This window comes from Podarcis tiliguerta (assembly GCF_965153285.1).
Source record: "Podarcis tiliguerta genome assembly, chromosome: 9".
NCBI classification, from domain to species: Eukaryota; Metazoa; Chordata; class Lepidosauria; order Squamata; family Lacertidae; genus Podarcis; species Podarcis tiliguerta.
The window spans coordinates 60,016,626-60,040,981 of NC_139542.1; the positions used below are offsets into that span (position 1 = coordinate 60,016,626).

The 24,356-nt window shown below is 44.1% G+C and overlaps 1 protein-coding gene across 3 annotated transcripts in view; it reads right to left on the minus strand.

The window, feature by feature from the left end:
* Positions 1–24,356, minus strand: part of NWD2 (NACHT and WD repeat domain containing 2) — a 155,848-nt gene that overhangs the window by 27,895 nt on the left and 103,597 nt on the right. For all 3 annotated transcript variants that reach the window (XM_083457957.1, XM_083457956.1, XM_083457958.1), the window contains one exon: positions 7,910–7,998. In XM_083457957.1, the coding sequence (XP_083314083.1) occupies positions 7,910–7,998 (89 nt within the window). The remainder of the gene's footprint in view (positions 1–7,909; positions 7,999–24,356) is intronic.

Consider the following 24,356-nt stretch of genomic DNA (forward strand, 5'->3'; position numbering starts at 1 on the left):
AGGTTACATACGCTTCAGGTTACAGACTCCACTAACCCAGAAATAGTGCTTCAGGTTAATAACTTTGCTTCAGGATGAGAACAGAAATTGGGCTCCAGCGGCGCGGCAGCAGCAGGAAGCCCCATTAGCTAAAGTGGTGCTTCAGGTTAAGAACAGTTTCAGGTTAAGAACGGACCTCCGGAACGAATTAAGTACTTAACCTGAGGTACCACTGTACAGGACTGCATCCCTCAAAGCCTTGGAAAAACTACATTATGAGATGAATTCACAATCATCATCACCATTACCGTTTATTCAATTTCTATACTGCCCTTCGTCTGAGGGCAGTGTTTACAATATAAAAATGCAAAATTACATAATAGAGTAATAAACAAAAACAATACCTCCTGCAGTTTCAAAGGGCCCAATTGTTTAATTAGACAAAGAGGCCTGGGAGATGAAGGATATTTTTGCCTGGCACCTAAATATATGCAATGAAGATGCTAGGCAAACTTCTCCGGGGAAAGCAAACAGGGAGGCACTTTAGATAAGGGCCCTTTTTCATGTTGCCATCTTCCAGACCTCTCATGGAGGAGGCACACAAAGAAGGGCCTCAGATGATGATTGCAAGGTTTGGGCCGTCTTATATGCAGAGAGATGGTCCTTGAGGCATTGTGGCCCTGTGCCACTGACAGCTTTATACCGTATTTCTCGCTCCATAAGACACACTTTTTCCCTCCTAAAAAGTAAAGGGAAATGTGTGTGTGTCTTATGGAGCGAATGCAGGCGGGAAAAGCCCCCAAAAGCCGCACACACGCTCCGCGTGGCTCTTGCGGGCTTTTCCCCAAGAGGGAGAAGGGAGTGACTGGTCGCGTCAGTCCCTTCTCCCTCCTCGTAGAAAAGCCCGCAGGAGCCACACGCTCTTTAAAGGGTGCGCGGCTCCTGTGGGCTTTTGCGGGAGGTGGGGGAAGGGACAGAGGGCAGCCCCTCAAGCCCTTCCCCCACCTCCCGGAAAGCCCCCAAGAGCCACAATCCCTTTCATGAGCCGCGTGGAGCCTGTGTGTGGCTCTTGGGGGCTTTTCCCCCCGAGGAGGGAGAAGGGCTGCCCTTCTCCCTCCTGGGGAAAAGCCTGCAAGCGCCGTACACACACCCCACGTGGCTCGTGAAAGGGAGGGCTGAGCAGAGCCTGGGATGCATACAGGCTCTGCTCAACGCTCCCTTTAAAAATATTTTTTTTTCTTGCATTCCCCTTCTAAAAACTAGGTGCGTCTAATGGTCAGGTGCGTCTTATGGAGCGAAAAATACGGGTAGGTCATAACCAGAACTTTTGAACTGAGCCCAGAAAGGAATTGCCAACAGTCCTCTCCCTGCTAGTTTTTATCAGCCAAGAGTGTCAAGGGTCCAGAGCACAAATGGTCCCACCTTGTCCACATCCTCAAGCCTTACTACGTGAAACTCATCCAGCACAACAGGACTAGACAGTGCTCTGCACACATACCTCTCAAAACTCAACTGCTGTAATAGTGCGGTCAAGGTCCCAGTGGATGCAAGCAAATTTATCCTCAAAACGCTTTGCAAAACAGCAAAACTACTGTTGGTTCTCCTAACTACCCTGGGCCAGACTGTAAAATGCCCCACGCTACCCAGGAAAGCTCTGCGGGGTGGCACCATGAGGATGCAATGAAGCGAGCAAAGTAATCTTTGACAACGTGAAATTTACATGGGAAGCTCCTTTTAAATTTGGAATAATCTGCTGAAGAGCCTGTAGGCCACTATTTGTTGTTGTTTAGTCGTTCAGTCGTGTCCAACTCTTCGTGACCCCATGGACCAGAGCACGCCAGGCACTCCTGTCTTCCACTGCCACCCGCAGTTTGGTCAGATTCATGTTTGTAGCTTCGAGAACACTGTCCAACCATCTCGTCCTCTGTTGTCCCCTTCTCCTTGTGCCCTCCATCTTTCCCAACATCAGGGTCTTTTCCAGGGAGTCTTCTCTTCTCAAGTATTGGAGCCTCAGCTTCAGGATCTGTCCTTCCAGTGAGCACTCAGGGCTGATTTCCTTAAGAATGGATGCGTTTGATCTTCTTGCAGTCTATGGGACTCTCAAGAGTCTCCTCCAGCACCATAATTCAAAAGCGTCAATTCTTCGGTGATCAGCCTTCTTTATCGTCCAGCTTTCACTTCCATACATCACTACTGGGAAAACCATAGCTTTTACTATTCGGACCTTTGTTGGCAAGGTGATGTCTCTACTTTTTAGGCCACTATTTAGGGATAAGCCAATTGTGCCCCATGGCCTCAGCCCCGCCCCTAACAGATACCTTATCAGAAATAAGCTTCCCTTCCCCCCCATACACCTTAGCCCCATACACCTTCTCTGGTACCACACAATGCGGCCAAAAGGTATTTCTCAGTGTGGAGAGAAAGTGGAGGTTCTCTCATAGCTTTCCCTGCAGTTGCTTAATTCATATACACAAACCAAGACAATGAGAGGCCGAACTGAGTAACTCAGGAGTATTAAGAGGAGGGGTTGTGATAGAGTCCCAGGGCATCATCTTATACTGGCTGAGGAGCTATAGCAGCCTTGTCAACTTTGGGTATCAATGCTGGGTGGTTGTATTCCAACAACATATTGGGATCCAAGGAAGGAACCTTACCTTTTGCCCAGGTGGGTCTCCAGAATGCCTGCTCTGGGACCTTTGTGGGTGCTGTGATGTCCCAAACAATGGATACATGGAGTATGGAAGGATGCCTTTGGACTGGCAGCAAGAGGGTTGTTGCTAATAGAGCTGATGGGAGTGGGCACTGTGACATCATCTTGCAGGGGTATGTGCTGGCAATGGGGTATGTGTTTGTGTTGTTGTTCGGGTGGCGCTGTGGGTTAAACCACAGAGCCTAGGGACTTGCCGATCAGAAGGTCAGCGGTTCAAATCCCCGCAACGGGGTGAGCTCCCGTTGCTTGGTCCCTGCTCCTGCCAACTTAGCAGTTTGAAAGCACATCAAAGTGCAAGTAGATAAATAGGTACCGCTCCGGCGGGAAGGTAAATGGCGTTTCCATGCGCTGCTCTGGTTTGCCATGCTGGCTAGTCATGCTGGCCACATGACCCGGAAGCTGTATGCCATGCATGGTTAGTCATGCTGGCCACATGACCCGGAAGCTGTACGCTGGCTCCCTCAGCCAATAAAGCGAGATGAGTGCCGCAACCCTAGATTCGGTCACCACTGGACCTAATGGTCAGGGGTCCCTTTACCTTTATCTATGCAAGGCATGGGACACTGCTGCTGATACAATCCCTTGTTGGTGGGCTATGCTGGTTTTCTCCACGGACAACAGGGAGTGTGTCTGTAATTTTTACACACTTTGGGTATTTTGTACACTTGTGTTTCCTCCCCTTTCCCTTCTTGGGCCGAGCACTTTTTGGATATGCAGACATTTCACCGGAACAGTGACAACTCTATTTCCAGTCTTCATATGGTGCAAGTATAGGATTGCTCTGTCAGTTGCTATTGACCATGGGAAGCAGTCACTGAAATAGAGAGGGTCTTCCACTCTTGCTGGAATGAGAGAACAGGGATAGCCCATGTTACTGCTTCTCCAGTCTTTCCAGAATTTAAAATATAGCAACATGGGTGGCGCTGTGGGTTAAACCACAGAGCCTAGGACTTGCTGATCAGAAGGTTGGCGGTTCGAATCCCCGTGATGGGGTGAGCTCCCGTTCTTCGGTCCCTGCTCCTGCCAACCTAGCAGTTCGAAAGCACATCAAAGTGCTAGTAGATAAATAGATACTGCTCTGGCGGGAAGGTAAACGGCGTTTCCATGCGCTGCTCTGGTTCGCCAGAAGCGGCTTAGTCATGCTGGCCACATGACCCGGAAGCTGTACGCTGGCTCCCTCCGCCAATAAAGCGAGATGAGCGCCGCAACCCCAGAGTCGGCCACGACTGGACCAAATGGTCAGGGGTCCCTTTACCTTTAACTGTAGTTACATAAGTTTTAGTTACCAACAGGGGTAATCCTATGCAAGTTTATTTGGAAGACATGCCATGGAATGCAGTGGAGTTGCATCCTACTAAGTGTGCACAGATTGCTCCTTGAATTAGACACAAGAACTACCCACTCTGGAAGAATGGCAGATGAAGGTGATGGACTATATGGAATTGGCGGAAATGACCGGCAGAATCAGAGACCAGCGAGAAGAGTCAGGGGAAGAAGACTGGAAGAAATTTAAAGAATACTTACAGAAACATTGTAAAATTAATGAATGTTAGAATGATGCTGGATTGAAGTTAAGTGGGATTTTTTAGCAGCAATGACAAGGAATATGTAAAGATGGATTGCTAACAGGTGATAATTTAAAGTTATAATATGTGAAGACAAAAGATTAAGATAAAATTAAAGAGGGAAAGGATTTGCTGAATTAACCAATTGAACTGGAATGCAAGAAGGGGAGGTGTGGGGAGGTCAGGGAAACAAGTAAAGGAAAAATATGAAATGGAAAGACTGATTTGTTTTTAACTGTTTTTATTTTGTATTTTTTTCTTCTTTTTACTCTTTTTTATTTTTTTCTAATTTTTGTAATACATTGAAAACTTTAATAAATATCTTTAAAAAAAACAAAACAGATTGCTCCTTGAATTAGTTGCAAAGATGTGCATACTATCACCAGAATGATAGTTCTGCATTGGGTATGTTTGTGTTCCGGCTAGATAACATAAGGACTGCAGAACAGTTTTGCCAAAGATCATGGTCTTCTTAACAGCACAGGCACTTGAACATCTTTCTTGTTTATATTTACATCCCCACTACTGCTATTTATTTTTTTCTGATGAATATGGCCTACTATTGTATTCTTCAACATCTATAGCGCACCACAAGCTTCTGCCAATGTGCTAACTCTTGGATTCAGAAAGGTTTGAATTAAACAGCTCTTTTAATTATCTCAAGGATGTGTAATTTAAAGAAGGAAAGCAGAGAATTGTGAGAGGTTGGGAGACTAACCTTTTTTTTCTAAATGGCATGTCTGATAAGGAACTCTATTACCAGTATCTTAATGTAGCGTAGGACCTATTGAAATAATGCTAGGATTTATTTAGGATTTCCTTTCTATTGAACATAGTTTGCAGGCTAATCCCCCAAATAAGGGATCTAGTCAAGGCTTGTGGAAATAAAACCTCATGGTATGGAAGCCACTGAAGGTACCAATATTAAAAACACAACAATTCTCTTCCTGGATCAGACTGAGGGGCCATGTATTCTGGTTTTCCATTAATAGCCAGCCAGATGCCTCTGGGAGTTCCCAAACAGGGCACAGTGATAAAAGCTAAGCTCTGTTGCTTGTCACCGGCATCTGGCACTGAAAACAGGTACTAAACGTGTAAGTCAAAAGTGCAGATTTTTCCCTTTTGCCCTTGAAGGCAGCAAACCTCTGGATTTTTACTGTCGATATATTGGGAACTTCTTCCGGTAATGGGTGATGGGATTTCCTCTTAATATTCAAATTTGCTAATGTTTCTGAATCCAATAATATAACCATGTCTAAGAGGAGACTCTTGAGAGTCCCATGGACTGCAAGAAGATCAAACCTATCCATTTTTAAGGAAATCAGCCCTAAGTGCTCATTGGAAGGACAGATCCTGAAGCTGAGACTCCAATACTTTGGCCACCTCATGAGAAGAAAAGACTCCCTGAAAAAGACCCTGATGTTGGGAAAGATGGAGGGCACAAGGAGAAGGGGACGACAGAGGACGAAATGGTTGGACAGTGTTTTCCAAGCTACCAGCATGAGTCTGACCAAACTGTGGGAGGCAGTGGAAGACAGGAGTGCCTGGCGTGCTCTGGTCCATGGGGTCACAAAGAGTCGGACACGACTAAACAACAAGAAGAAGCTGAAAAAATAGGTGGCATGTATAAATGCCACAAAATATAGCATCCAACACACGTAACTGCACTAATCCTTTACATATCAAGTTAGACGGGAGGGTGTAAAGTAACAACAACAGCAACAAAAATCATCCCCAAACCAACAACTACTTAACATCAGTATTCACACAACGTGCAACTGAAAGGCAATTCGTTGACCTTTAAAAAGAGAGGAACTTGCAAACGAAAAGCCTGCCCTTCAGCATAACTTGGCATACTACTGTCCCAGTTCTGGTTTCCATGTGCCAAGCATAATCACATCATTGCAATTCAGTATTTTTGGCCACTGAACAGCAATACTTGGATGCCTGATTAGGTATGCACACATTCTGTTGTACAACAGAAGAACCGAGTCCCATTTTGTGTGCGTGTTCCTCGTTCGTTAAAAATTATGCCAAGCTGATGCTTCTGTGTCACAGCCCTGCGACGTTCATGTTGTAGGAAAAACCAACAGGAGATGAGAAGCATCTGAATCAAAATCATTTACCCCTTACGGCCAATCAGCTGAATGTTCTGGGTTTTCAAACTGATGACAAGATAAGATACCAAGTTTGTAGAGACAATGGACTACTGCAAATGAACTGCAATGAACTACTGCAAATTGTATGCACGAAAGGTCCATAAAGGGTAAGATATATTGTATATATTTTCAAGGCCTTTGTATGATGCCTTTTGTTACCTTACTGGGTTATAATTTACACAGTTACAATATGTAACAAATTACCAAAATCAGCCTTTTTACCTGAGAATTAGAAGGCAACTGATTTTGTAAAAACTTCGTTTCAAAATAACTTTTTCTAGGTACTGGAATTACTCCCTCTAGTAATGTAACCTGCTGGTGAATGCTGACAGAATTGTAGCCAAAACAGGCTCACTAAGAAACAAGATGAAGATATCAGCAATGTTACGCTCAGAGGAAGTCAAAACCATGTTAATGATGTAAGAAGTTTAAATAGCCAGTTAATTTGTATTGTTTGGGTGTTTGTCGATATGTATTTTTATTTTCTTATTTTCTCTTTTGTTTATATTTGTGATTTTGTTGTTGTTGTAGTATGTGTTATATTTGTAAGAAACTTAATAAAAACTTTAAAAAAAAAAATCATCCCCATGGCGTCAAAGCAAGTGATGGATTTGGGAGCCTTCATTATTACGCAAACCTGTCTGGCTCTCAGACACTCACACACCATAGCATGCTGGCCATTACTTGCAACAGGAATCCAGTGATTGTTATGGTATATGCTCATCCATTTGCCCCCTTCTCTTCTGCAAGGCCTCCTCAAATTACAGCGGCACCTCAGGTCAAATACCATATTTTTCGCTCTATAAGACGCACCAGACCGTAAGATGCACCTAGATTTTGGAGGAGAAAAACAACAACAAAAATATTCTGAATCTCAGAAGCCAGAACAGCAAGAGGGATCGCTGCGCAGCGAAAGCAGCAATGCCTCTTGCTGTTCTGGCTTCTGGGATAGCTGTGCAGCCTGCATTCGCTCCATAAGCAGCACACACATTTCCCCTTACTTTTTAGGAGGGAAAAAGTGAGTCTTATAGAGCAAAAAATATGGTACCTAATTCGTTCTGGAGGTCCGTACTTAACCTGAAACTGTTCTTAACCTGAAGCATCACTTTAGCCAATGGGGCCTCCTGCTGCTGCCGTGCCACCGCACCACGATTTCTGTTCTCATCCTGAAGCAAAGTTCTTAACCCGAGGTAATATTTCTGGGTTAACGGAGTCTGTAACTTGAAGCGTATGTAACCTGAAGCGTATGTAACCCGAGGTACTACTGTATATCTGTAGCAAACAGTCTGCCAGGGAGGAGAAGGATTGAAAAGAGGGTTGCAATGAGCCCAAGCTGATCCTTCCCACAAGTGTAACTACACCTGCGTGTGGAATGATCACACCCCCTTTTATTTTTTTAAACAAATTCTGCATCAAAATCATTTCCGTACAGCATCAATCTAAAAGATTCCCTGCATATGCATCACAACTTAAATATTTAATGAGGAAAATGCTACCTGAAATTCAAGTCCGTAGTTTTCCCTGCAGAATTCTCGGAGTTTAGGATACACATGTTCTCGCAATGCGCTTCTTTCTGCTACTGTATCTGCAGGCAACAAAGAAACGAGGCTTGTTAACAATAGTTGTGACAACTGTGGGCTTAAATAGCGCTGTAGTTTCATGCAGGAAAGAACACTCATCTTAAAAGCTGTGAGCGCAAGCTTAATGCAGCAATCTGAATTCGATGCTCTAGGGAATATCTTGTTGAGCCAAAATGCTTGTTGTGACATTTAAAGGTAAAGGTAAAGGTACCCCTGCCCATACGGGCCAGTCTTGCCAGACTCTAGGGTTGTGCGCTCATCTCACTCTATAGGCCGGGAGCCAGCGCTGTCCGCAGACACTTCCAGGTCACGTGGCCAGCGTGACAAGCTGCATCTGGCGAGCCAGCGCAGCACACAGAACGTCGTTTACCTTCCCGCTGGTAAGCGGTCCCTATTTATCTACTTGCACCCGGGAGTGCTTTTGAACTGCTAGGTTGGCAGGCGCTGGGACCGAACCACGGGAGCGCACCCTGCCGTGGGGATTCGAACCGCCGACCATACGATCGGCAAGTCCTAGGCGCTGAGGTTTTACCCACAGCGCCACCCGCGTCCCAAGCTGTTGTGACATTTACCAATATTTAATTTAACACTCACTCCAATAATCCAGCCTAGTGCTGTTGTGTATAATACTACTACTTTATTATTATTATTATTATTATTATTATTATTATTATTACAGTTAGCAAGGAAGAAGAGACATTCCAAAGGCTAGCAGCAGCCCAGCAGTTACGGTTAATAAATGTAATGGTTCTAGGGGTTGCTCGTGCGTAAGCTTGTCCCAACGTCTGGCTGGGTTGCCTGAGTGAACCTTTCCTGTCCGGGCAGCCACTCGCCCGTGACCGTCTCAATCGCTGGCAGAATCCGTCAGTGGGCGTTTCTTAAACTTCTTCCAGCAAAGAAGTTCTTTGATGCCCAGTCTCCGCCTACTCTCCCTGCGCGGAAGCCTTCTGCGCAAGGAGGGTGTGGGCAGCGGAGGACCCCTTCTCTCCCCGCTGGTCCCCGGCAAGGAGTCATGGGACCGCCTCGCCGATTCCCCCATCTCCCCCCCTTCTCCACTGGAGCTACGCTGATTCTCTCCCCCAGAAGATGGGCTGCCCCTCCCACTCCCGGGACGCTCTCTGGGATCCCTTCGGAGCTTGCTCTCTCCCTTGGACACTGATGGCAGTTCCCTGACAATAAACATTTTGAAAGATTTTCTATTATACTTTATCATTTATCAATGCTACATTTTTTATAAGTATACTCTTGCAAATGTAAGCTGGGGACAAACCTGAGTTTGCAAACTAAGGTATGATACACATATAACCATTAATGCATCGGAATTGGCTGTAGCCCTGTTGAGGGCATTCCTAGCACCAGACTTGAGTTTGCTATGAGCAGTGTGTCAAACAGTCCACCACGGTAGATCATCATAGCACGATAAAAGTAGCTCCAGTCTTTCTCGGTAACTACTTCAAAATGTTGTGAGAATGGGAGATTTTTACATTTAACTAAAAGAGAAAGTGAAGGTTACCTAGGTTGACAAAATCCTTAGCAAATAACCCTTTGCTAGTCTTGGCCCTCCAGATGTTTGGGACTACAACTCCCATCACCCCTGACCACTGGTCCTGTTAGCTAGGGATGATGGGAGTTGCAGTCCCAAAACAGCTGGAGGGCTAAGTTTGCCTGTGCCTGCTCTAGGATCACTCACAATGAGAGATCTAAAATAGAAAACTGGATATGCAATTCAGCTCAAATGTGTATCAGAATGATACAGTGACTATAAATAAATAATGATAAAATGTTTTGAACAGTCCAATAATCCACAACCAGAGTTATTCCAGCAACAATCAATTATCTGGAGAAGGTTTTGGAGTGGATGAGGTTGAACAAGCTTAAGCTTAAGTGGTTCATCTGGATAGAAATGCAAGCGGTAAATCCTTTGTTTCTTCTTATGACCTTATAGTGGGCCAAGCTAAGCATGTACTCTTGAAATACCGTATTTTTCACTCTATAAGACGCACCAGACCACAAGACGCACCTAGCTTTTGGAGGAGGAAAACAAGAAAAAAAATATTCTGAATCCCAGCGAAAGCAGCGATCCCTCTTGCTATTCTGGCTTCTGGGATAGCTGTGCAGCCTGCATTCGCTCCGTAAGACACACACACATTTCCCCTTACTTTTTAGGAGGGAAAAAGTGAGCCTTGCAGAGCAAAAAATACGGTAGATTGAAACAATAGTCGAGAAGTGAATCAAGCAGAAGGCAAGATCTTCACTCCTGTAGATGATTTTGATGGGTGGATGGGGCTACCCACCTGTCAATTACCTGCCACCACAGAATCTTAAAATTATAGAGTTGGAAGGGAACCGGGTGGTCATCTAGTCCAACCCCCTGCAAGAAGAATGATCTCACCAAAAGAAAATCATTTGTGGACATGGCTCCAGCCACACCTGCAGAGGAGGAGCCACTCTGTTGCCAACTTCAATTAACACCAATGCAAGGGAATATTGGTGCTTAAAGCAGGGATCAGCTATGGATTGGCACTTTTGCACATGTGTTTATTCTGCAAACCACTGAAAAGGCAGAATAACTCTCCCTGCTTAAATAGAGCGTGTTAACGATTCTTATATGTATGTATGTTAGAAATTCTTGCACACCCTCCTGTTTTTCCAGGGTCTGGTGCTTCTGAGCTTGGAAAGGAAATGACACATAATTAAGATGGAACGAACTAATTAGGTTGCATGACAGATAACCTGGTTTCATTACATACAAATCTAAACTGACTTTTCGTGATAAGAAGTCTGTGGGATTAGCTCACTCTGAAATAAAACAAGAAAGAGCTGTGCCAGAAGGGAGGTTTTCAAACGCCAGCCTTCTGCAGAGGAAAATACATACTTAAATGTCCTTTTCCTGCTGCCAAAATAGAAATGGACCACAAGTTATTTTTGTACCACGTTAATTAGGCATTCTGAAATCTGCGTGTTAGTGGGCATGGGAGCCTGTTTGTAAAAAAAGAGAGAGAATTATGTGCCAAGAATCTTTTAGTGTCTTTGAAGTCTCAAGTCACATAAGAATGTGTACAGATAACAGGTTTTTTTTCAGAGTAACAGAACAACCCTACAAGTTTAAAATGGCCCTTCCTGTTGGAGCTTTAACAGCAGTGTGATGTGCACCAATTAGCAAATGATAATGTTTCTCCACCTAATTCTGGGAGGTCATCTGCTGTTTAAAAAAAGCACAGCTACAGGGCTGGTTGAGCTGCTGAAAATCCTTAGTATGACATGTTTGCGCAGGGACTGTATCAGAGATGACAATATAGCAGATGCAAAAAATAGAGCAGATGCAGAAGGGAGAATTTCAGGAGATGCATCTTGTAATGCCTCCTCTTCTGTGCACCTATTAAAAGTGAACAAGTCCTTGTCTACTTCTGGCCACCCAATCTCAACACTGCTGCTTTTAAGATCCTGTGATGTTATCTTATGCTGCCTGTGTTCAACCTTCCCACCAACCTATATTCCGCACTGTTTGTCTCATTGTGCTTAAGAGGCAAGGATTAAAGTATAGCCTTTCTCACGATCAACAGGAGATGAAACACAAAAACAGAATTCACAAAAGGGCTACACAGCTAGTGGCAGCCTAGTGCAGTCCCGGCTCCATTTTGAATGACACACTGGCAAAATGAAGCACTCAGTTATCAGTCTTACCGAGTCCTCAATGCTGCAGGCAGGCTGCTCACAATCTATCATCTATCTATATCTATCTATCTATCTATCTATCTATCTATCTATCTATCTATCTATCATCTATCTATCATCTATCATCTATCTATCTGGGACGCGTGTGGCACTGTGGGTTAAACCACAGAGCCTAGGACTTGCTGATCAGAAGGTCGGTGGTTCAAATTCCCAAGACGGGGTGAGCTCCTGTTGCTCAGTCCCTGCTCCTGCCCACCTAGCAGTTCGAAAGCACGTCAAAGTGCAAGTAGATAAATAGGTACCACTCCGGCGGGAAGGTAAACGGAGTTTCCGTGCGCTGCTCTGGTTCGCCAGAAGTGGCTTAGACATGCTGGCCACATGACCCGGAAGCTGTACGCTGGCTCCCTTGGCCAATAAAGCGAGATGAGCGCTGCAACCCTAGAGTTGGTCATGACTGGACCTAATGGTCAGGGGTCCCTTTACCTTTTTATCTATCATCTATCTATCTATCATCTATCTATCTATCATCTATCATCTATGCCAAATTCACCCTTGCCCATTCATTCATTCATTCATTCATTAATATAACAGTTTCCCCCCACCCTAAACAAATCAGTAATTTCAGCAGGCATTTGAAGTCATTTGTGATTTTATGGGTAGTTTTTAATTGATTTTATCCTTATTGCATTTGCTATGTTTCTTGTTAGAGCTTAGAGATGATTACAATTGTAAGTGGCACATAAATAGCATGGAGGCTGTAAATGGCGCAGAATGAAGCAGCCAGAATGAAGTCCGCCATGCTTGTAAAAACTCCTATTACACCTGAAGCATCTGCATTGCTTCTGAGCCCAATTTAAGGTGTCTATGTTAATGCATGAAGTCATAAGCAACCTGGGGCCTAAATACCTGAAGGAGACCTCCTCTCCTCTCGTGCCAGTTGGCGTATTGAGATCAGCAAAGGCCCTGTTGACAGTGCTGCCATCCTTAGAAGTCTCAAGGGGCAGTAGCTCATGGCAGGGCCTTCTTTTTATATACAGTGGAACCTTGGTTCCCGAATGGCTTGGTTGCCAAACAAATCGGCTCCTGAACGCCGCAAACCCAGAAGGGTGTGTTCCAGTTTGTGAACGCTTTTCAGAAGCTGAACATCCAACACGTCTTCTGCTTGAGTGCAGGAAGCTCCTGTAGCCAATCGGAAGGCACACCTTGGTTTTTGAACGGTTTTGGGAGTCGAATGGATTAATCCTGGAACGGATTAGCTCCAAGAACCAAGGTACCACTGTACCCTGGCCCTTAAAAGTGTAGTGTGAGTTTTTCACTGACCTCCCTGTAAATGGTGTTATCAGTTACAGTTTATGCTTCGTGCTTTTATTGCTGGTTTTATGGTTTGTTCATTATGCATTATTTCGGGGTTGAGTTTTACTTCACAGAACCCACCCCGGGACCTTAAAGTGAAGGGCAACGAAGAAAAACTAAGAATAAATAGGTCAGTAAATAGAGCACCAATTACATTCATTAGTATATAGTATATATATATTGTGTATGCTCTATTCAGTCCACTGCTGTTTGCAACTGGAAAAGATCGGCTTGAATCTGTGGTTAAATACAGGGGGCAGGGAGTGACCTTTCAATCACACACAACAATATCCAGCAACAAATAATTCCCACTAAGCAGCATTTCTTTCAGAGAAATGGCTTTGAATCGCTGTGTGCTGCTCATGTTACAAAAAGCTTTTGAACACCACTGAGGAAAATAAAGCTGTCAGTCTTCTAGTGCTATGGCAATGTTGTCTCTGCATATAATGCCCCAATAATCACAGCTATCTGAATTTCTACACACTCTTTCATCTGAATCTCTCAACCCCCTTTCCCGACATTAGAGATGCTGAAATTGTGGGAGCTGCCATTGTACAGAGAAAACTGCTTTTTTTTTTAGGTACAGCATCCTTCCTTCAGAAGATCCTTGAGCTCCAAGTCCAAACTCCATCTAAGGCTTTGGCAAAGCTTTCTTTCACCCTTTTGAGCCGATCTGTAAATGTAGAGCACTTGCAATTGGAAGTCACAGATATGGAAAAACTTCATGGGGGAGATGTACTTGGGTGGATTTTTCTTCTCTTTCCACTGTTCTTCCAGGCTTTCTTTTCCTCCTCCCAGCTATCTTCAGATGTACGCTACCTTCAAACAAGTAAAATAGTCTGAGCTGGAGGCCCACAGTTCACCATACTATGATTGCTTGGCAATCACAGGGGTTGATGTTTCACATTGCTCAAGAGGTGCCTGGATGAAGACCCAGTATATATATAAATTGCTGTATTTTTCCATCTATAAGATGCCCCCATGTATAAGACGCCTCCTATTTTAAGAAATTGGAGGAAGATGGCCCAGAGTATAAAATCCCCCCTAATTTTTGACTTTTTTTAAGGGGGAAAAACCAAGTCTTATACATGGAAAAATACAGTAGATTCAAAGGTGAGTTGACTCTCATAGCTCCAACAGGACAGAACTTACCCTGGGCTCCCCAAAACTCAGAATACTTCTGCTTTGCTTTAGGGACAGGTATACTTTCCTCCCCCCATTTATCTATGGTCACATATCTGCAGACCTTTTAGAAAAGTTATGACATCCTTTGCTCTTTAATTAAGGCGTGTATGTATTGTAATCTGCTAAGATCATGGCCACTGGTCCCATCACCTCCTGGCAAATAGAAGGGGAAGAAATGGAGGCAGTGAGAGATTTTACTTTATTGGGCTCCATGATCACTGCAGATGGTGACAACAGTCACAAAATTAAAAGACGCCTGCTTCTTGGGAAAAAAGCAATGACAAACCTAGACAGCATCCTAAAAAGGAGAGACATCACCTTGCCGACAAAGGTCCGTATAGTTAAAGCTATGGTTTTCCCAGTAGTGATGTATGGAAGTGAGAGCTGGACCATAAAGAAGGCTGATCGCCGAAGAATTGACGCTTTTGAATTATGGTGCTGGAGGAGATTCTTGAGAGTCCTATGGACTGCAAGAAGATCAAACCAATCCATTCTTAGGGAAATCAGCCCTGAGTGCTCACTGGAAGGACAGATCCTGAAGCTGAAGCTCCAATACTTTGGCCACCTCATGAGAAGAGAAGACTCTCTGGAAAAGACCCTGATGTTGGGAAAGATGGAGGGCACAAGGAGAAGGGGACGACAGAGGACAAGATGGTTGGATAGTGTTCTCGAAGCTACCAGCATGAGTTTGACCAAACTGCAGGAGGCAGTGGAAGACAGGAGTGCCTGGCGTGCTCTGGTCCATGGGGTCACGAAGAGCCAGACACGACTAAACGACTAAACAACAACAAGAAGATTCTTGTGAACCAGATTTTTGTGATGTCACAGGAACAAAACAAATGACACCTTGCACAACACCCTATTCAAGCTGAACCATTCCAAAATGCTTCAGAAAACATTGTTACATACATTACAGCTGGGTGCAGTGAGAAGGCCACCAACTACCTCATGATCTTCAAATTTTATATCAGTCACCTGCATTTTATTACATGCTCAGATTGTCTGGCTTACTGGTGCAAAGAAAGAGAGAGGGCTGGCAGAATATTAATGAAGAATAACAAAAGCATTACACTTTTGCTATGCAGTCTTTCGGGTTTCAAAATATAACTCCTTCTGTATTTTAAATACAAATAAACGATACACCGTGTCTCGTTAATTCAATAGATTTGGTTTGTTGCATCCATCTACTTTTTAACTGCAATATTACTTCTGATTATCGTTATGTTGTTGTCACACATTTCGTTTCCTTTTAGAAATCACCCAGGAAACATATTCTGAGTACAAGGAGTACTTGTTTTTACAAATTAATTTTGATTGCGGTAATTCTGGTCCTGGTAGACTTTTCTTCAAAGAGCTCAAGGTTCACGCTAAGGTGTCTGGTGTGTGCATATGAAGGTTAGGGATTCCCTCAGGAATGAAGGCATGCTAATATATTAATCATATTAATTTTATTTTATTTAAAAAATATTGATTTTATTTATATTATTTTTGTTAACGCAGATTGTTGAATGGCATTATATAAAGGGCCATAATAAATAAATAAATAAATGACAATAATAAAGTAGTTTGGGCTGCTGGAGCTAGCTGACAAGATGCATCTTTGGGGAGGTTCAAAGTGTGCTGTCGAATATGGGATTCGACACTGCCTGTTTGTGTGTCCGCTTGCTTTCTACTTCATCTGTTGTTGTTGTTTAGTCGTGTCCGACTCTTCGTGACCCCATGGACCAGAGCACGCCAGGCACTCCTGTCTTCCACTGCCTCCCGCAGTTTGGTCAGACTCATGCTGGTAGCTTCGAGAACACTGTCCAACCATCTCATCTTCTGTCATCCCCTTCTCCTTGTGCCCTCCATCTTTCCCAACATCAGGGCCTTTTCCAGGGAGTCTTCTCTTCTCATGAGGTGGCCAAAGTATTGGAGTCTCAGCTTCAGGATCTGTCCTTCCAGTGAGCACTCAGGGCTGATTTCCTTCAGAATGGAGAGGTTTGATCTTCTTGCAGTCCATGGGACTCTCAAGAGTCTCCTCCAGCACCATAATTCAAAAGCATCAATTCTTCGGCGATCAGCCTTCTTTACGGTCCAGCTCTCACTTCCATACATCACTACTGGGAAAACCATAGCTTTAACTATACGGGCCTTTGTTGGCAAGGTGATGTCTCTGCTTTTTAAGATGCTGTCTAGGTCTACTTCATCTACATATTTGTAAATATATAACATTTGCAAATATGACAAACATGTGATAGATCTCCAGTGTTTTCTCCTTACAAGGAAGCTGACCTTGCTGTCAAATGTATTCCCCCTCAAGGACCTGGATAGGGGTTAGGGTGGCTGAATAATATTGGCCTCCAGGCTGCAGTCATGGCCACGACAATGACTACATACATGCGAGGCTGTGCCTGCAATACAATATCCTTTTCTGCATCAGGAAAGTTATATGCATCATTTTATGGGCTTAACATCAAGTATAGGCTTTTTGGTTTCACCTGGTTTTTGACCATCTATTGTTTCACCCAGGTTTTCCTCCATATGCAACAAGTTTCAGAAAAGTACGTAATTTGGTAAAGTAATCTCTGCGGCAGCAGGAGTCCACTGCACACTTTTTAAAACGAGCGACATAAGAGAAAGCACACGAAATGCTAAATACAGTCAGTAAATGTAGTTGTGAAAAGTGCTCAGAGGGAAGATAATACCTTAAGAGTTTTGAGCCCCTGCTTCAGTTCAGGGATGACCTAATTACAGTGCCTTTTTTTAGTAGACTCCTAGTTTCAAGATGTGCCACTGTCGGTAAAGTGTACTGGTTTAATTCCCTCAATTTTACGTCTGTCTATCTTTTCATTTTCATAATGCTGCATATCAGGCACATAAGAAACCAACTGTATATTCGCTGTTGTTGTTTAGTCGTGTCCGACTCTTCGTGATCCCATGGACCAGAGCACGCCAGGCACTTCTGCCTTCCACTGCCTCCCGCAGTTTGGTCAAACTCATGCTGGTAGCTTCGAGAACACTATCCAACCATCTCGTCCTCTGTCCCCTTCTCCTTGTGCCCTCAATCTTTCCCAACATCAGGGTCTTTTCCAGGGAGTCTTCTCTTCTCATGAGGTGGCCAAAGTATTGGAGCCTCAGCTTCAGGATCTGTCCTTCCAGTGAGCACTCAGGGATGATTTCCTTCAGAATGAAGAGGTTTGATCTTCTTGCAGTCTATGGGACTCTCAAGAGTCTCCTCCAGCACCATAATTCAAAAGCATCAATTCTTCGGCGATCAGCCTTCTTTATGGTCCAGCTCTCACTTCCATATATCACTACTGGGAACCATAGCTTTTACTATATGGACCTTTGTTGGCAAGGTGATGTCTCTGCTTTTTAAGATGCTGTCTAGGTTTGTCATTGCTTTTCTCCCAAAAAGCAGACATCTTTTAATTTCGTGACTGCCGTCACCATCTGCAGTGATCATGGAACCCAAGAAAGTAAAATCTCTCACTGCCTTCGCTATGTACGACTAAAAATAAAGTTGGGTAAGTATCAAGAGCCCACAAAAGTTACTAGGCTTCAAAGAAATTCACTAGTCTCCCAGGGGATGGCAGAAGAGGATCGGTGGGCTATGCCTTCTGGCCCCATAGCACCATACCTGTTTTCTATCATGGGTGCAAAGGCGGGACGAGGTGCTAATTCCCTCTAAACCACAGAGCCTAGGGTTTGCCGATCGGAAGGTCGGCGGTTTGAATCCCTGTGACGGGGTGAGCTCCCATTGCTTGGTCCCTGCTCCTGCCAATCTAGCAGTTCGAAAGCACGTCAAAGTGCAAGTAGATAAATAGGTATCTACCTCCAGCGGGAAGGTAAACGGTGTTTCCGTTTGCTGCTCTGGTTTCGCCAGAAGCGGCTTAGTCATGGACCCAGAAAAATTGTCTGCGGACAAACGTTGGCTCCCTTGGCCAGTAAAGTGAGATGAGCGCCGCAACCCCAGAGTCACCCGCGACTGGACTTAATGGTCAGAGGTCCCTTTACCTTTACCTTTTTAATACTCCACTCATTGGCCTTTGTGGAATTCCTTGTCAGCTATGGCTACCAGTGCTTGAATACAGGGATGACTTACTGTACATGTAGTTGCATGTACAGTTGTACCTCGGGTTACAGACGCTTCAGGTTACATACGCTTCAGGTTACAGACTCCGCTAACCCAGAAATAGTACCTCGGGTTAAGAACTTTGCTTCAGGATGAGAACAGAAATCGCGCGGCAGCAGCAGGAGGCCCCATTAGCTAAAGTGGTACCTCAGGTTAAGAACAGTTTCAGGTTAAGAACGAACCTCCAGAACGAATTAAGTTCTTAACCCGAGGTACCACTGTACTTAGGCTTTGTTTCAGTTATGTGGGGTTATGTGGGGGGGGGGGGTTGGGGGGGGGGAAAAGAGTTTTAAGGAGTGATTTGAGGAAGAAACAAAGATGGCATACAAGGGCCAGGAAATGATAATGGGATGCGGGTGGCGCTGTGGGTTAAACCACAGAGCCTAGGACTTGCCGATCAGCAGGTTGGCGGTTTGAATCCCCGTGACGGGGTGAGCTCCCGTTGCTCTGTCCCTGCTCCTGCCAACCTAGCAATTCGAAAGCACGTCAAAGTGCAAGTAGATAAATAGGTACCGCTCCGGCGGGAAGGTAAACGGCGTTTCCATGCGCTGCTCTGGTTCCCCAGAAGCAGCTTAGTCATGCTGGCCACATGACCCGGAAGCTGCATGCCAGCTCCCTCGGCTAATAAAGCGAGATGAGCGCCGCAACCCCAGAGTCGGTCACGACTGGACCTAATGGTCAGAGGTCCCTTTACCTTTGCCTAGTTTAAGAGTGCATTCGGCTTTTTGTGACTGTGATAAGAGTTGGATGTGCTGATGTCAGGGGCACATCACGAAGGAAGGCCATCTCTTTTCTGAAGCAATCACTAGCACTGTAAATTGCAGGTACTGCTCCCCACCCCCAGGCTGCCCAGTGACGACCACCAACATCACTTATGAGGCCCACATACGAAAGTCAATAATTAGGCACAACGGATGATGACTCAAGTTGCAGTCATCATCCTACAAGAAAGTCATCAAACTACAAGAAAGAAGATTCCACCTAAACATTAGGAAGAACTTCCTGACAGTAAGAGCTGTTCGACAGTGGAATTTGCTGCCAAGGAGTGTGGTGGAGTCTCCTTCTTTGGAGGTCTTTAAGCAGAGGCTTGACAACCATATGTCAGGAGTGCTCTGATGGTGTTTCCTGCTTGGCAGGGGGTTGGTCTCGATGGCCCTTGTGGTCTCTTCCAACTCTATGATTCTATGCAGTAAACAGAACTAAATGACCCACAAAGTCCTTTCCAACTTTATGCTTGTATGAGTTATTCTAGATTTATTTGAACTTAAGCATGACTGACTTTGCCCTCCGATCTGATCCTCTGTTATCCTCCCTTAATTAAATCCCCAGAAAAGAGGATAAAGTAGCTATCTTAAACTCTGCTTACATTAAGGAAAATGCTCCAAGTTCTAAAAATATTCCTCGATTATTATTCTGGCTGAAATCATCAAACTTTTTCCTGTAACCTAGATTATAAGCACCAAAGCATCTTGAGCTACTCCAATGCTATTAGGGGAGTCATGTGCTAATTCTTCTGCCACCACTAAAAATAATGCTTACAGGAACCTATACAATGATCATGTTTTTTTCCAGAAGCCTTTTTTTATCAGAGGTGTATCTGCTGGGCACTTTAATTTTATGAAATTAAAATCAACAAAGGAAATGACTTTCATTTCAAACTGAAAATCCTGGTGCTCAAATCATATACTTGTGTGCACCCCCCACGACCAGATTCCAACAATATATGGGGGCAAAGGCACATGTCAGGAATGATGCCAAGTCAGCAACGTACAATACACTAGCAAGAATTGTTTGTAGACTTTGGATTTATTACATGCTATTCACGGCAAATGGTAACTGGTTTAGGCAAAAAAGCAGCATAAAACCATCTAAATAACAGGTGTGGGGGGGTTGTTAGGGGAGGGGTAGTACATCTGGTGGGGGACATGCTGTGTTTCTTCTGGGGTAGCTTATCCACCTTTGTGCCCCATCTTGCACTCAGCTCTCACCTGTGGCTCCAAGAAGCCGTCAGCATTCGACAGTGGCCACACCCCAGGAAATGGCTTCAATTGGCTGGCTAAACCAATTGTTGTGGGTAGCCAATAGGTCTCAAAGTTAGAGAATTCCCCTGCATACAAAGACAGGCTCTTGTGGATTGACCAGATAAGACTAATAGGGGGCCCAATGGTCAAGAAGGGGGTTTCTGCATGTGCTGTACAGGGAGGTGAGGGGCAGATAGGGCTCATCAACCTGGGAAGGTAGCCCATCTAGGAGAAGGAATACTCTGTTGCTAAACCTCTGTTGCTATGCAGGATATATTGGGAAGAAAAGGCTAAGGAGTAAAACCCTACACAAAACTGGAGTGGCGTCCCTGAGATGGTTGGATGGCACCTTGTACACATCCTTCTGACGACTACTGCAGCCAAGTTGGTGCCAAACATATTGCTCTGTTTTCCTTTGGACCACATCAGCCCAGGACCTCCATACACACTGCCCAGGCTTGTACCATGGGGAGGTAACTTCAGTACTGCTAACACAGCACTTTGGCTTCACCCCCAGAGGTGCACTCTACTGTCTTTTGAGGCAGATGGATGCCAACACCACAACCACCACCACCACCATCAGACAGACTGGGATCTGAAGAATTGTGTAAAAGGTTCCAAATGCCCATGGCTTATGTTCCCTCCATGTCAAGCCCATGAAGGGGCTGTACATATACAAAGAGGCAGTGGGACCATGCGCCACCGGCTCAGCCCTGGCACTGTATGCCTTCCACACACCTGCTGTCCATTCTTTATCATGGGTGTCTGCATTAGTGAAGCCTATGTGCAAAGTCCTCAGTGCAAGTTGGCTTCAGCGTAGGCTGGAACCCTATTGCACAGAACCAACTTGAATCCTATTTATTTCTGCAAGCTTTTATGTGATGTATATGATGTATTTTTTAGGGAACTGACAATAGTATCTGTTGGCTTTAGTATGAATTTTTCAGGTGTGGTTATCTGCTCTTCTAGTGTATTAATTATGGTATGCTATGGTTTTATATGTTTATAACCCACCAACAACGATGAGTGAGATATCCCACCCTCAATAACTCAAAGAAGCATTGCTAGAACAATTTTATACGACTTTGTCTCCATGTACTACTTATTAATTTGTGTTCTAAGAAAGCCAGCACAGCCAAGCAGATAGTAAAGATATCCACGTTGCATCTAACCATAAAATATTTGTTAACGGCTTAGCATATGGCTGTTGGGGCTTTAATAAGGAAATAAATAAAAGTTGCTTTGCTGAAGCAGCCACTACAAACGGAATGGAATTCTTCTCTCTGCAATGTCAGTTGCCTTATTTGTGAGGTTTATTTACGTTCTGTTGCTTTTACATGCAGCTGTGCATGCAGTTATGATGAACGAAACCCACTGTGCTACTGCACATGGATGTTTAAGGATGAACAGGCCCAGGAAATCCTCATTAATTGGGCCAAAAGTGGGCCAACTATTCGGCAGAAAGGGCACTCTGTTGTAGACTATGGGGAAACTGGCTGTTTGTTATGATCTGCCAGAAGAGGATGTGCCCCTTTTGCTCCCTAGACATTATGTCTTGCCATTAAAAGCTGGGGCTTTTGTGTTGAGGGGATTACTGAGGGGCACAAAATCATTACCTCTCTGTGTAAAGAAAGATTGGCAGTGCTTTCTCTGTCGCTTCAGATCGATACAGATAGAGGCAGGTGCTGTTTCTGTTTATACTTCAAAAGTACCTGGAGACTGTGCTTGTATTTCTCAAAAACCCCAGGGAGAGAGCTAAAAGAATCTGGAAACAAAGCAACTGTCAGTTTTGTATCTTCCATCATGTGGGAGTGCAGAAATCTGCACTTGGGAATTAAGAAAAAGATATGAAACAGGTGGATCTAAGGAAGGCTGTAGTCAAAACCACAGCAGCCTTCTGCCTCTCGCCATAAGGAGGTAAACACAGTTAAAGATGTGAATAATATATTCCCCCCCTTCCCAAAGGCTCACATCATGTTAATCTGAAGTAAGATTGTCTCTTTTCTTCTTCCAACAGAAATTCTGAATCTTTAGCATATAACTGACAGGCAGAAATGCAGTAAGTGCTGTGTTTCCTGACACAGAGATGGGAGATGACACACTTGTTGAATTTCTGTCAGTCATGCAAATATTAAAGTCACGGAGATTTTCTCAAGACAAATTGATGGCAACCTTAAGTAAGGAAGACTTACAAGGGCCAGAAAAAGTCAAACAGTATGAGAAGGTTGTTTTTAAAAAGAGACACTTTCTACAAGTTGAAATTTTAAAACCTGCTTTTCTTTTAAAAGCATATAAATATAAGATTACTTCTTTTTAATGGCTTTTTAAAAATCCGCCCTGCTAGGTTAGAGGTTAAGCGATACACAGCACTTTGTCCAATGAACCCTTTCCCTGTTACGCCATGTTCCTTCTTGATTCTGAATGTACACACCCCTCTAAATGCAAGGGTTCTTTAGCATTGCTGAAACATTGATCTGCCACAACAAGGCAATTATAACTGTGGTTCCAAATGGCACTTTTATCGTCATTAATATCCACAAAATGTGTGCAGTGGGAGAGGCAAAAAGTGTGTGGCGTTGCTGACCTCGGATTTCAGCAGGTTCTGAAGAATGCTTATTAAGAAGTCCCGTTCGGTGCAAGAAGACATATGTCTTAGGACTGCAGCCTCTCCTATGATGCAGGATTTTTTTAAAAAAATACAGTGCCTGTGCTGTGCCTAAGCATTCATAGAAGTGAAGAAAACAAGTGTCCCAGGGCTGAAATGGGCTTCTCACTGCCTCAGGGACCAGAATCTGTAGGGCGCTCAGCTGCAGAAGAGGACCTGGCACCTGCAACTCTAATAGTTGTGAGGAAGGTGTAGCAGAAATGTGTGTGTGCACACATGCATGAGAAGAAAATTCAGACAGAAGGAAGAGAAAGGAGGATATATATTGTAATTTTTAAAAGTGTATTCCATGTTTCAGGTCTGGAATGGTCTTTATGATATATATTCACTGAAGAAAGAACTTTTTTTTGTTTTGTTTGAAGGCCAAAAAAGGAATTTGCATATGTAATGCTTGTTTCTGATTACTCAGAGACAATGTTGTGTTCTGTTCCATTAGGCAATGAAACATACTCTTGTGCTCTCAAAATATTGATTGAAACATTTCCCTCCTAGCTGCATAACCTAAACTATGCCATTTATTATTACGACCTGAATCTTTTGTGACGCTCCCTAATAAATATTTCACCACAATTTGCATGCGAAAAGATGATGACCAAATGCTAATTGAGCCGAAGCGTGAAAGCAATGTCTAACTTAAGACATGATTAACAATGCACAAGCTTGATCTTCAAGTTGTTATTTATCGCTTTTCCAGCACTTCTTCAGTATGCAAAGCTCCAGTTCAGATCCCATTTACATTAAGCAATTTAAATACACAACACTAAACATGCACTGTTGGATCAAAGCAAAGCAGTCACGTCTGCTAAGCTCATTCATAAAAACATTCAAAACACAGTATCCCTAAACTCCATTAGAATACTGTTCTCCAATTTTATGCAAATTACTGAGCACAGTAGGTGGTGTAGCAGCTACATTCTCACACAACACTAAACCATGCTTAGGAGCTACATATGTGGATGAGCCTGAACAAAGTTTCTGGTTCACATGTTGTTGTTTAGTCATTTAGTCGTGTCCGACTCTTCGTGACCCCATGGACCAGAGCACACCAGACCCTCCAAATTGCCTCCTGCAGTTTGGTCAAACTCATGCTGGTAGCTTCGAGAACACTGTCCAACTATCTCGTCCTCTGTCATCCCCTTCTCCTTGTGCCCTCCATCTTTCCCAACATCAGGGTCTTTTCCAGGGAGTCTTCTCTTCTCATGAGGTGGCCAAAGTATTGGAGCCTCAGCTTCAGGATCTGTCCTTCCAGTGAGGACTCGGGGCTGATTTCCTTAAGAAAGGAGAGGTTTGATCTTCTTGCAGTCCATGGGACTCTCAAGAGTCTCATCCAGCACCAGAATTCAAAAG